At 47.0% G+C, this 13,020-nt stretch overlaps 4 protein-coding genes and 1 non-coding gene across 5 annotated transcripts; 3 read left to right on the top strand and 2 right to left on the bottom strand.

Annotated features, from left to right (window-relative positions):
* Nucleotides 1–3,813: 3,813 nt before the first annotated feature.
* C10H11orf98 (chromosome 10 C11orf98 homolog) lies at nucleotides 3,814–6,511 on the bottom strand. Its single transcript, XM_006181769.3, has 4 exons — nucleotides 6,382–6,511; nucleotides 6,101–6,225; nucleotides 4,582–4,679; nucleotides 3,814–4,498 (listed from the first exon to the last, which is right to left on the bottom strand). Exons 1-4 carry the CDS (start codon nucleotides 6,418–6,420, stop codon nucleotides 4,389–4,391), a joined length of 372 nt encoding a protein of 123 aa, XP_006181831.1. The 5' UTR covers nucleotides 6,421–6,511; the 3' UTR covers nucleotides 3,814–4,388.
* A 44-nt stretch (nucleotides 6,512–6,555) lies between these two features.
* On the top strand, nucleotides 6,556–7,996 carry CSKMT (citrate synthase lysine methyltransferase). Its single transcript, XM_032489600.1, has 3 exons — nucleotides 6,556–6,588; nucleotides 6,879–7,154; nucleotides 7,324–7,996. The coding sequence occupies exons 2-3, from the start codon at nucleotides 7,088–7,090 to the stop codon at nucleotides 7,977–7,979; spliced, it is 723 nt and encodes a 240-aa protein (XP_032345491.1). The 5' UTR covers nucleotides 6,556–6,588; nucleotides 6,879–7,087; the 3' UTR covers nucleotides 7,980–7,996.
* On the top strand, nucleotides 6,653–6,803 carry LOC116666773. The gene has a single exon (XR_004323667.1). It is a non-coding gene; the product is annotated as a small nucleolar RNA SNORA57 (small nucleolar RNA).
* A 264-nt stretch (nucleotides 7,997–8,260) lies between the features above and the next one.
* LBHD1 (LBH domain containing 1) lies at nucleotides 8,261–9,811 on the bottom strand. Its single transcript, XM_006181802.3, has 3 exons — nucleotides 9,491–9,811; nucleotides 9,250–9,412; nucleotides 8,261–8,643 (listed from the first exon to the last, which is right to left on the bottom strand). Exons 1-3 carry the CDS (start codon nucleotides 9,638–9,640, stop codon nucleotides 8,261–8,263), a joined length of 696 nt encoding a protein of 231 aa, XP_006181864.1. The 5' UTR covers nucleotides 9,641–9,811.
* A 956-nt stretch (nucleotides 9,812–10,767) lies between these two features.
* LOC102506044 (ubiquinol-cytochrome-c reductase complex assembly factor 3) lies at nucleotides 10,768–11,720 on the top strand. The gene is made up of 2 exons (XM_006181803.3): nucleotides 10,768–10,964; nucleotides 11,055–11,720. Exons 1-2 carry the CDS (start codon nucleotides 10,845–10,847, stop codon nucleotides 11,202–11,204), a joined length of 270 nt encoding a protein of 89 aa, XP_006181865.2. The 5' UTR covers nucleotides 10,768–10,844; the 3' UTR covers nucleotides 11,205–11,720.
* The last annotated feature ends 1,300 nt before the right edge of the window (nucleotides 11,721–13,020 follow it).

The raw sequence follows: 13,020 nt of genomic DNA on the forward strand, positions 1-13,020 counted from the left end.
CCCCAAATACAAATGTTCAACTCTCGACATTTTAAAAAATGAAGCATTAGGAAACATTTTAATCAATAACCAGTGACAATGTAAAAAGCAGTTAAAGGAGAGAAGAAAGGGAAGAGAGAAAGCGGGAAAAAGACAGAAAGATAGGAGAGAAGTCAGTAAGAGAAGATGAAAAGGGAAAAGGGAGGGAGAGGGAGTCCGGAATAAATTGGGCTGACTGGCCTGAAGGTGTCCTCCCAGTCCTAGTTTGGTCCTACAATCCTTGTCAGTCTCCCCAACCTCCCAGTGCAGGGACCTTCCTCAACCTCACATCACTGTAGCTGCAGAGAAAGCTTGGTAACCTTTTGTGGACCTAACACTCCTCATCAAGGGCCCCCACTCCAGCCAGTCTATTCAGATCAAGTTTCAAGATCTTCCACTAACCGGCTGTGTGCTTCACTTAACCTCTCAATGCCTGTTTCCTCTTCTGGAAACGGGGATGGTAATAGTACAGCTACGTCAGGGGGTTGTGAAAATTGAAATGAAACCAGGTAATACTGTATAGCACTTGGTGCCTGTGCCTGTGATGGTAGGTAAGCACTATATTAGCAATAGTTATTTTTCTTATATTTGTTGAATGAACTCCAGAAAATAAGATCTTTGACAACAGGGACTTTGCCTATTTTGGTAAAAGCGATATCCTCATCACATACAACACTGTCTGCCTGGCACATAGTAGGTTCTTAAGAGTTGGTTGGATGAATGAAAAGGAAAGTAGGTTCTGAGGCCTGAATTAACCAGAGGGCTTACTGTTCTCAAGGGAAGTGAGAGTTACAATAACACCAGATGATAGGTCCTGAAGATACCTTTAAAGTGACTGTGTTTTAAAAACTTAAGTGATTAATGATAGTGGTTCTATATTTGTTCTTAAATTTAGACATTCTATCAGTCATAAAGTGTATATGTTCTAGGACAGTAACTATGGGACAGTTTCTGCTCTTAGCTCTGCCTCAAACTTGGACCCATCACTTTTCTACTCTGGGCCTCAACTTTTAATCTGTAAAGGAGGCTTTTGAACCAGATAAATCCTTTCAGCTATGAGACTGTTTCGTGGTCCTTGCCCTTAAGGACTTCACAATTTAAGGGTGCTTGTTTTGGAGTAGGGCAGATCTGGGTTCATGTCTGCTATTTATTAGCAATGGAATCCTGAGCAAGTGACTCAGCTGTTTGGGGCCCCTTTCTTATCTGTAAAATGGTCATGCTGTCTCATATCTCACAAACATTTTGCAAAGATCACTTCAGATTATTTGTGTAAAGACCTCAGCACAGTTGGGGAGGGTATAGCTCAATAGTAGAGTGTATGCTTAGCATGCATGAGGTCCTGGGTTCAATGCTCAGTTCCTCCATTTAAAAAAATTAATAAATGTATAAATCTAATTACCTCCCCCCCCAAAAAAAAATTAAAAAAAAGAGCTTAGCATAAAGCCAGATACAGAAACTCTTCTTTGAACACAGTAAGTTCCTTCCTACCTTAGGCACAGGGAGTAGAGCAAAATTATAGAAAATGATGGGTATAATAAGATGTTGAAAATGTTCTTTCTTTTCCTCCAGCTTCTCCCCTCCTTTCCTTACTGCATCTGAATACAGTTCAGTTTCTGTACTCTTTCTCTTCTGTGTTCAAAACTGGCCATGATACTGTTTCCTAGAAAAATGGCTGATACCAAGTTTTAGCCCAGGGGAATTAGCAGGTGAGCCTTGAACATACTGTGCCAGAAAACAAGGAAGTGCTCAAATACTGATGGTGTTGTGTCAAAAGGCCACAGGGAGCTCCTAGAAGAGGCTCCTACTGGCCAAACTTGGTATGATTTTGAGCATGAAAAAGCAATAGTAATGGATTATAACCCATCAAAAAACAACCTAAATGAGATTTTAAGGAGGTAGGGGTTTCCTTTATAGAATGTGTCAAATGAATAACATGGATGAATGAATGATAGAATTAGACAAATCACCATTTTGCAGCAGTAACTAATTCAGGTAAGGATCATCATGGATGCTGAAACCATTGTTGAGAGATCTTTGGCAACAGGGTATTCATACAGTCTCAAAATATCACCTCATAGATTGCTTATTAATTACAAAGGGAAAGGATACCTTAACAGAGGAGAAATCTGACAGACACCCACTTAACACTGGGAATCACCAATAATTAAACAGTATTTCATATGTGGGTGAAAAATGTCACCTGCCATATCAGTAAAAAAAAGATGTTGCCACCACCAAGCCGTCAACAACTACAGCCGCCCAACAGTGAGCCCTGAAGCAACTCAGAATGGAGATAAACAGGCTGCCTGCCACCAAGTCAACCACTGCAGCTGTCCCCAGCGGTACACTCTGAGGGGATTCAGGATGGAAAAGAATAGGATACTGGCCCTAGATAGTTAAAGTGCATATCAAAGGAATGATTTTAAGGATCCCAGTCTCTTGCATCTTCCCATACCTAAAAAAGCACTTAATTCATTAACTTGAAATAACTGGTTTTCTTTAATTAACAATAATCTTTGATGTTCCGACTACCTGGTGTTTGTTGCAAAAACTCTTCTGTAACCTGGCTCCTCCCTTACTTCTTTAGAATACTCCCTCAGAACTACCTGAGAGGCTGTCTTCTGGGCTTAAGTCCTCAGCGAGTCTGCCAAATAAAACATAATTCTCAGACTCAGACATAGTAAGCAATCTTATGGTTACTGTGGGGGGGGGGGAAGGGCAGAAAGGGGTGGGAAGGGATAAATTGGGAGTTTGAGGTTTGCAAATATTAGCTACTATATATGCAAATAGATCTAAAATTTTCTTCTGTATAGCACAGGGAACTATTTATATTCTATATCTTGTAGTAACCTACAATGAAAAAGAATATGAAAACAAGTATATGTGTGTGTGTATATATATATATATATATATATGACTGAAACATTATGCTGTACACGAGAAATGGACACATTGTAACTGACCATACTTCAATTAAAAAAAAAAAACCATAATTCTCAACTTTTAGGTTGTGTATTTTTTTTCTCCATGAACACATACTTCCTGATGAAATGCAATGGGAAGTACAGTATCATCTCTGTAGAATTTTTCCCCCAAATGCTTAACCTACATCTAATTATGAGGAAACATATGGAAACAGGCAGATCCAAGTTATGAGATATTCTGAAATAAATAAATAATAAATGGATTAATTAATTAATTTGGGCTAGGCTCTTCAAAGACGCTGTCATCTAAGACAAGGTAGAGGTATTTTTCTGGATTGAAGGAGACTAAAGAGACATGACAATTAAATGCAATATGTGATCCTTAATTAGCTCCTGGATTGAGGAAACAATAAACAGCTATAAAGAATATTATTGGAACAACTGAGGAACTTTGAATATGAAAAATTGAATTTTAGCTATACCAGTGTTAAATGTCTTGGGTATTCTGGCTATATAGAAGCAGGTTTAGAGATAAAATTTCATCTGTAACTGACTTTCAAATGAGTCAGAAGGATAACACACATACATATACCCAAATAGGATATCAATTGTAGCAAAATGTTAAAAACTGCTAAGCCCAGGTAGAGTGCATATATAAGGGTTTATTTTACTAACCTCTTTACTGAGGGTTTGAAATTGTTCAAAATATAAAGGGGGAAGCAAACCCTCCCTCTTCCAGGAAGCCTGCACTGATTAAATACAGCAAGAAGAGAATATGTTTTTCACTCTCTGAGTACAGCTCTGCACAGGCAGCTTCTCACTTTAATTAACCACCCCAGCCCTGGCTTCCAACAAACAGACCTTCTGAATATTAAAGGGGAAAAATAATGTTCACTTTATTAAAAATACAGTCCAGCAAAGGAAACAGAGACAAACATGGTCCCTTGCCCACCCTGGTCAAACAGGGGAAGTGGCAGGGCTGGTATCAGGACCTTTACTTCCTCTGCCATCTCTACAGTAATCTTTATTTTGTCAGAAATGGAAAGCTGGAGTATCACTCACTAGGGAGAAAGGGCCATCATGGAGGTTGGCTGCTTGCTGTCTTTGCTCAAGTAAGCTCTGTGGGTCCTATTTCCCAATTGTCTTGTTTGCCCACTCACAGCCCCTTTTCAGGGCCCATGCCCATTCCAACATACAATCACGCATATCTCAGTGAGAATTCTAGGGCTTTATTGCAAATGGAGTGGACTGCTACAAGCCCACTCTCCAATCTTTCTTTTCTACCCTCTTCCTCTCAATACATCTCTCCAGGGCAGGTCACTAGGCTATTATGGAAGGGGAATCTGGGGAGAGTGAAAAGGAACAGTGCTTTCTCCAAAGTCTCCAGAAACAACCATTGAGTCATCCTAGCTCCAGATGAGCATCTTCTGGTGGAAGGGGTGAGATTTAGCTCTCATCTTCAACGTCCTCCATGACTACATCCTGGGGAGCTTTTGTCTTCTTTTTCGATTTGGGCTGTGATTCATTAGTCCTGGCTGGCTTGGCAGGGGCTTCCACTGAACAAAGGGAAAGAGGAAGCATTTAAGAACCCACATGAATCCAGGTTGCCCCCTCACCCAACTTCTGTGCCCAGCCTCACCTTCCATGGCTGCTTTCTCTTTCTGGGCAAGCCGGATCTGCTGGAGGAGTTTTCTGCGCTTCTTCCCAGACAGAGTGATGTTGGCACGGGCACTGGACCTGAAAGGTTGGTAGGAGCAAAGATATCCAGGTTAACCTGAACCAACCATAGGCCACACAGTGGTTCTGGTTATTGAAAAGGTCTTTAGATCCAAGTCAAAGAATTGTTTAAAACTCTGGGCTCTAAGGTAGCGAGTTAAATATCTCCACACTTAGATACCAACATACTTTACCTAAAACTAATCTCAACACATCCATAAAGTAACATTAATTGTTGAAATTTAGTATACAGTAGAAAGTTATGAGAGAATACTCTTCTTCTCCTCTTATTCTTGATACTTCTGACACCAGATGTGGTAGTAGGGGTCGGTTTCCCACATTAAGAAATTTGCCAAATCCTCAGTGGACATTGACTGGATGTCCTACAAATTTAACTCCATCTGGACACCATCTACCTGGAGATGGCATCAGATAACACAGGTTAAGGGCACCGTCCCACAAGGCTTCCTCCACTTTGGACACCAATCACAAATCCAGGTTGTCACCTGTACTTCTGATTGATTGGCCATAAATCAGGGTTCTCATGATCCCCTTCTCAGACTGGATGATTTCCTAGAGCAGCTCACAGAACTCAGGGAAACATTCACTTGCATTTACTGATTTATTTAAAATGACACAACTCAGGAATAGTCAGATGGAAGAGAAGCATAGGGCAAGGCATGGGGAAGGGGCCAGGAGTTTCTGTGCCATCTCCAGGTGAGCCAACCTCCCAGCACCCCAACCTGTTCGCAAATGCGGAGAGCTTGTTCAAGAATTTGTATAGAGCTTAATCTCCGCACCCAGCAACCTTCCAAGAGGTCAAGGGTGGGGCTTAATTTTCCAATCTTCTAATCACTTTATCTTTTGGTGACCAGCCTCACCCTGTCATCATTAGCATAAACTTAGGTGTGCTCAAAAGGGGATCCTTATGAAATAAAACTCTTATCACTCAGGAAATACTGAGAGTTTTAGGAGCTCTGCCAGAAACCAGAGACAAAGACTAAATATATTTATTATGCCATATTATAAACTGTAAGTATTTATACTAAATAAGTATAAAGGATGGGATGGGAACTCTTCCCCAAAACTCGGGTGGCCTTAAAACTTACATGCAAAATCCCACTTGCGTCTTTGTGAAAATTCATCAAATTGTTCACTGCACACTCATGCGCATGCTTTTAAATTTACTTACAAAAAACTATGTAAATGTACAATGTTCCTGGGGAGGTGGGGGAGTCCACAGGTCTCTTTAGATTCTCAGTGAGGTCCAAGACCCAAAGAAAGGCTGTGGGCTACCGGTACATTGAGAGGCCCTCGTATTTCCTTGCATAAACGTGAGCGCACAGGGAAAGCAGAGAGGTGTTAGCGGCCCGGGAGCTTGACAAGGAGAAGGGAAGGAGACTCCGTGGGGACGACCCAGGGGAAGAAGGTCTGGCACTCACGCCCGCTTCTTGAGGTGGTGACGAGTAATCAGCCCTTCGTCTATCACAGCCCCGACCACCCGGTGCTTCAGTCGGCGCTCCCGGTTCAACACCCGCCGTCGCTTGAACAGCTTCTTCTTCAGCTCCTATAGGGGAAGAAGATGCTATCAGACGGCGGCCGCACACCGCAACCCGGGTCGCGGGATCCCGCACCGGGCGATGGTGGCTCATTGGCTATCTCGGGCAAAATTAAAAGGCTCCAGGATGCTTGGGAAACAAATTCGGGACTCCCACACAATCACCGTTCGGGGCCGATTGATCTTTCCACCCGGAGCACCCATGGCTTCCTTGCGAGGCAGGCTACCGGGTTCACGTTTCCGCTCGGCGCAGGGTCAGCGTGGGCCCCGCCCCCTCAGCCCTCAACTACCCAATCGCAGCTCGGGGGCGGGCCCTAGGGATATATAAAGGAGTCCTGAGGGCGTTTCGGTCTTTTTAAGGGCGGCGACTGAGTGAGTGTGGGCTTGTTGTGATATCTGCAGGGCTGGGCGAGGGCTCTGGGCGGGGCCTGTGGACCCTCCTTTTCTTGGCGGGGGTCGGGCGTGCGGTCCCGGTCCCCGTAATGTACGGAGGTAGAGAGGGAAAGGGCTCTGGCCCCCTCGGCGTCATGTCTTCGGTACCGGCTGCTTCCAGTCCGCCGGTTCTATCCTCAAGCGCCGGGACACGGCTCCAAGGAGCCGGGCCGAACGAAGGTTCAGCAGGCTCCTCCCCAGGGTGCTTACGCCTTCTCCTTTGATTTCAGGTCTGTGGAGCCGCCCCACGAGTCGAAGCTGTCACATCCCCTCCACTTTAACTTCCCGTTGCAAACAATAAAGTCGTTCGTACCGTAGTAAGTTTGTGTCCGCGTTCATTTTTCGGAGGCTGCAGAGTTAGGGAGGCTGTACGCGTTATTCCTCAAAGCGGATTTTGCAGCTCTTCCCTTGGACCTCAGGACCTTCCCGGCAACTCCCGATGGCAGCCCTGCGCCGAACCCTCCACGTGGCGAGCCTGGCCGCGGGGGCGCGCCGCCCCTTGTCCGGTAGGGAAGGTGGACAGAGTGGGGAGGGCATGGTGGGTTCTTCGTGACCCAGGAGTCTAGTTCCTGAAATTGTTATTCTTAAAAAACTCCACGGCACATTGCGCCGATTTTGCAGCAGTTTGATGGAAATGGGCACACGGGGTGACGCATGTCTTCCACTCGTCCACAGGCTCCCTGGCTGGTAGCTGCCTGGCCGACTGCTGCCTCTGGGATAAGCTCCACGCCCAGCCCCGTCAGGGCAGCGTCCGCACCTTCGACTGGTTCTTCGGTTACGAGGAAGCCCAGGGGCTTCTACTGCCCCTGCTGCGGAAGGCAGGGGCTGCCTGTCCACCGCGGGTGTTGGACGTAGGCTGTGGGACCTCAAGCTTGTGTACGGGCCTCTACACCAAGTGCCCACACCCCGTGGACGTGCTGGGGGTGGACTTCTCTCCTGTGGCTGTGGCCCACATGAACAGCCTCCTGGAAGGCGGCCAAGGCCAAACACCCCTGTGCCCTGGGCACCCTGCCTCACGCCTCCACTTCATGAAAGCTGATGCCCAGAACCTGGACCCAGTGGCTTCCTCAGGCTCCTTCCAGCTAGTGCTAGACAAGGGCACCTGGGATGCTGTTGCCCGGGGTGGTCTTCCTGGAGCTTACCAGCTGCTGTCAGAATGCCTGAGGGTCCTAAGCCCCCAGGGGACCCTGATTCAGTTCTCAGATGAGGACCCTGATGTGCGGCTGCCCTGCCTGGAGCAAGAGTCCAAAGGGTGGACTGTGAATGTGCAGGAGCTGGGCCCTTTCAGGGGTATCACCTACTTTGCTTACTTGGTTCAAGGCTCTGATTAAAGACTTCTTAGACCTGACCATAGTGTTCCTGTTGGATGAGGAGAGAGTTGGAGAGAGCTTTATCTTTGCCAGATGACTGGAAAATGAGGATTTGAGTCCTGGCTTCCACATTTACTGTGCCCTAGTTTACTCATCTGCAAGGTTGGTATAATACCTGGAGTTACAGGGATTAAGTACAATGGTAAGTGAAACATTTGGCAGTGTCAGGCACGAGATGAGTGCTGAACAGGGAAGATACAAGTGGATCATTCCCCACCCCCAACTAACTAAAGCACAGATTCTTAATCCAATCCCAGCATTGGATATGACTTGTGTGACCCAGTGGCCTGAACTTTAAGCCTCATTTTTCTCACTTTTAAAAGGGGAAGATTGTGAAAGGATGGGTAGAAGGCATAAACCAAGCCGAAATATTTGTGGGAGACAAAGTGATACTTACCCTCAAAGCTCCTGGGAGGCAGGAAATGGGAATATTCCACAAAGCAGCTTCTGCAGACACGGGAGCCTGATGCTGGGTCCGAGAGAGGACAGGGATTGGGGGCTTCCTGACACTCGGTGTCCTCTGGAATCCAGGAGGTGTCTTGCTCTACTTGCTCCTGCCCCCAGCTGAGTTCTGGGTTAAGGGTTCTTAAGGGAGATCTAGGGTCCAGTGAACTCCAAGTCCAGCCTGGGGTGGTGCAGGGGTGGGAGTTAGCCCATTAAAGATAAAATAAATTCCTGTAACTTTTTTGCTTATAAAAATAATACAGTAATTACAAGGAAGAGCCTAACTTCACAGCCTCAGTTTCGTCATGAGGGAGAAAGTATCCTCCCTCACTGGGTTCTGAAAATCATGAGGGGAAAGTGTTTAGCACAGTGCCTGACACATAAATGTTCAAAAGAGAGAAAAGTAGCTTCTATAAGTTTATAGACTTGATGAAAAGTCTAGAAGAGAAAACATCCAAAATGTTAACTACCTCTGGGTAGTTGGATTTGGGGTGATTTTATTATCTTTTTCCCCTATAACAATTAAATATTTTAAAATATTAAAAGTACACATTAAAAATTCATATTAAAAGGTGTCACCTACCTGACATTGCAACTGCTCTTTAGAGTTCAACTTTGCCAACCACCATGACTTTTTTTTATCATGACTTTTATCTCCCACTTCTGTATTTACTGAACACCTACTGTGTGCTGCTTAATGCAGAGGACGCAACTAAGCTGTCCCTCTTAGTCCAGCTTAGAACATCCAAGTCACAACAGCCCCATTTGAATGAGCCACCTCCCTCACCTGCGTCTTCGCTTTGGTCCTGGAAGAAGACCTCGGCCTCCTCTTCCTCATCATCAGTGAGCAGCACCAGCTCCTCATGTGGCCACCGGAGCTCCCCACTTTCTTCACTCACCTCAGAGTCTTCCACCACAATGGAGGGGATGTGGGTCTTTTGAGAGACAACCTAAATTGGAACAGCAGGGAGCTTGGGCCAAATTAGAGGATGAGCAAACAGCAGGACACAGGGTGGGGAAGTACTAACCTGGACATCCTGGTGACCTTCAACTCTGCCAATTTCTCCTCTCTCCTTCCAGGGACGGTTGGTCAGCCTAGGACTACCTGGATGCTGAGAGGAGCCTGGGCTATCTCTGGGCCAAGGCCCATCCTCGCTGCTCCCTGGCACAAGGGCCATGGGTGCTGATTCTTAGAGTGCAGGGTGGTTGAACTTGGAGTAGAGTACCCCTGCCCAGTGCACCCCACAGATTGTTCCTTTAATCTTCTTTGGAGCCTGGCCCCTTAATCACTTGTGAAGAGAGGAGGCTGACATGCTAGGAGATTATGAGCCTTCCAAGGGAGGGGACAGTCCCCAGAGATGGGATAGGAATTTTATTTCTACTCTCTCCCTGGTGACACTGGGAAAGATGGAAGGGGTAAGAGTTAAGGGCATCTGGATTAAAGCCCTGTGAGTAAAGAGCTTTGATAACAGACTTGAAATTTCCCGATTCTTCTGCTTACTGGATTTCCCAAGTTGACATGTTTCTACCTTATTTAATGAATATTAATATGGTGTTTACTATTTGGCAGGAACTGTTTTAAATGCTTTACGTATAAACTTATTTAATTATCCTAAACCTAAGAGATAGATACTGTTAATAGTCTCATTTCCTGATGCAGAAACCGCGAGGCACAAAGATCTCAAATGACTTTCACAGAGTCACACAGCTAAGAGGTTTTTTCTTCTCCAAACTAGAATTCAGTATGTGACACAAAATCTAGTTTTCATGGTTGAAAAAAAAAAAATGCCAAGGGTATGCCATGAAGAGAAAACTAATGTTTACTTTTAACAAGTAAGATAAAAGGAAAATATATAAATATACCCTTCCCCCCACCCCCGGTACACTTGGCTTTGAGTTTTTGTTCAGGAGTTGAAGGGACTGAAGGGTGTCAATAGATGGATGTTTATAAGTACCTGGAAGTCCATTACGGACTGTACTGGAAAAGCACAAATTATTGCAGGAAACTACAGAGGACAGCCCTAGCCCTCTGTGGATCAAGACCTTTCAGAGCTGGGCAACTGTATAACCCACAGCAACCATGAAGACATGCACTCTCCCCTGAGCAGTCCCACTCAGGGTTTCATGACAGTGGGCCCTGTGCTCGGCTCTGGGTGCCAACACCTCTTGACGTGCTTAACCTTCTCAGCTAAATCTCATCTTAAGACTCGGGTGCTCCAGATTCGAAACGTTTCCCTGGCCAAGCCCTCTCTAGCCCGGCCCCGTCTCTATGGTTTCCTGTATGGGGCGCTCTAGCCCGCGCTGGGGGCAGTGAGACGTTGCGGCCGCCTTGCTAGGCTGCGGGAGACGCTGGAGGGCGCTTCGCTGGTCTCCCTGTCAGACATGGGGACCCTGCGCAAAGTGCTGATAGCGGGCGCGGTGCTAGGCGCGGGCGCTGGCGTGGGCTCGGCGCTCTTTGTCCTTGTGACCCCGGGAGAGCAGCAGAAGCAGGCGATGCTGAAGGTGGGAGTAATTGGGAAGCGGAGGTGGGGTGGGGGGGTGGAGAACCGCGGGCTGGGGACCCGCACTGCGAACCTCCCTTCCGGCCCGCAGGAGATGCCGGTGCAGGACCCACAGCGCAGGGACGAGGCGGCCAGGACCAAACAGCTACTGCTGGCCACTCTGCAGGAGGCAGCGGCCACGCAAGAGAACGTGGCCTGGAGGAAGAACTGGATGAGCCCCGGCGGCGGGAGGTCAGCCTGAGCCCGGACCTGCCCCCGTGAGCGCTGGGGCCTCCGCTCCAGCGCAGGAGCCCTAGGCGGCCTTTCCCCTGCATGGGCTGGCGGGAAGTCCAGACCCGGATGCCATGCGCCGGCCTGTCCGGGACCTGGGGAGATGCCGCCGGGTGAGCACGTTCCCCCTAAACCCTGCACTGACTGCGCTTTAACGTCCACATCGCGGGCTGGGGCGTCGGATGTGGCTAACTGAAGGAACCAATAAATCATGTTCCTCCATCCGGAGAGTGAACCCTTCGGTTGGACGCCCATAAAAGCCTAGAGCGTTCTGGGGGTCGGTGCTGCGGGAGAGGATGACTGTGGCTTGCGCCTGCTCCGCCCCCCGTGTGAGGCTGAAGCCCAATAGGCAGAGCGACCACGTTTTCAAAACACAAGTCAGGTCATGTGGTCTGTGTTTGTGTGTGCTTTCGGGGATAACCAAGTGACATTCTTGAAATCATAACTGTCCTGGAAACTCCTACGCAATAAATGCCCATAGAGGACACTTCGGGTTCCTGTCCTTCGAATGAGGTTGAGGTGGGGGCTTCTAGCAATTAACACGTGCCACAGTGCCTTCTATGGCCTAAATTTAACCTTTGGAGGCCACCATGCTAGGAGTAGTAAAAGGGGTGGGGCCTTCAGTCAGATCTTGTTTCAACTCCTGCATGTTCTAAAACCTCTCTGGGCCCCAGGTCTGCTCCGTAAAGGGTAATTATCACGAAGGTTCCTGTAAAACGGTGAACTTAGGAATGTAAAGTGCAGTGCCTGGCACGGAACAGCCTCTCACTAAGTGCAGTGGCGTTTTCCTCCTGCAAGGTGTTCACTGTAGTAGTTTTCAATCTCTGAATCCTGTCATAGGAGCTACTGGAGATGCCGCTGATAAAGCTATCAGTGGGGTGGCACCCCCACAACCAAGTCAACCAGTTCACTTCCCTTTTGTCTGTTTTATGTCCTGTGGTCCCAAACAAGATTACAATGTGTCAGAGGCAGCTGCTTTGATTAAATACAGCCAGAACACTAAATAAAGCTTGGTAACACAGGTGTTAACCCAGATAGGAGCTCTGATGCAGTTTTCAGCTGCCAGACGGTAAGGTCATAAGCTGAACACATTTGTCGTATGTGATCTTTGCAGTTTAATTGTGGCCTCTTTCCTAACCTGGGTATAAGAGGAAAGGGTCAGCATCCGTTACAGGGAGCACTAGGATGAGGTGCTCAGCACTAGCAAGAGGGGCTACGATGATGGAGCTTGACAGTTCAGAGCCCGAGCCCAAGTCAGGCTCCCAAGGTGTGTGTCCAGGGTCTACCACTTGCTACCTGTGTCAGTTTGGGCAAGTCATGAGCTTTGGTGTCCCAATCTCTAAAATGGGACTACACCTACAGCTAGTGCCTTCACATCCCAGTTAATACACAGAAAGCACTTAAAACTGTGGTCCATATTAAGTACTCAATACTTTTTAGTGTAAAGACATGCAGAGTTGTGAAGGTCACCAATGCTCCTATCAGTTTGTGAATGGCCACATTAAAAAATTACTCTTTGAGTAGCCAATACTTACTGAGGATTATTAGGTGCCAGGCACTGGGCTAAAGAATATTATATCAGCATTATATACCCACTGCCACCCAAACCCCAACAGGTACTATTATCCTGGTTTTACTAAAGAAGAAACTAGGCTTAGCAGGAAGGCTATAGCTCAAGCGGAAGAGCACATGCTTAGCATGCACAAGGTCCTGGGTTCAAATCCCAGGTACCTCCTCCAAAAAATAAATACATAAATAAGAAAACCTAACTCCCCCCCCCAAAAAAA

Source organism: Camelus ferus, chromosome 10 (genome assembly GCF_009834535.1).
Source record: "Camelus ferus isolate YT-003-E chromosome 10, BCGSAC_Cfer_1.0, whole genome shotgun sequence".
NCBI lineage: Eukaryota > Metazoa > Chordata > Mammalia > Artiodactyla > Camelidae > Camelus > Camelus ferus.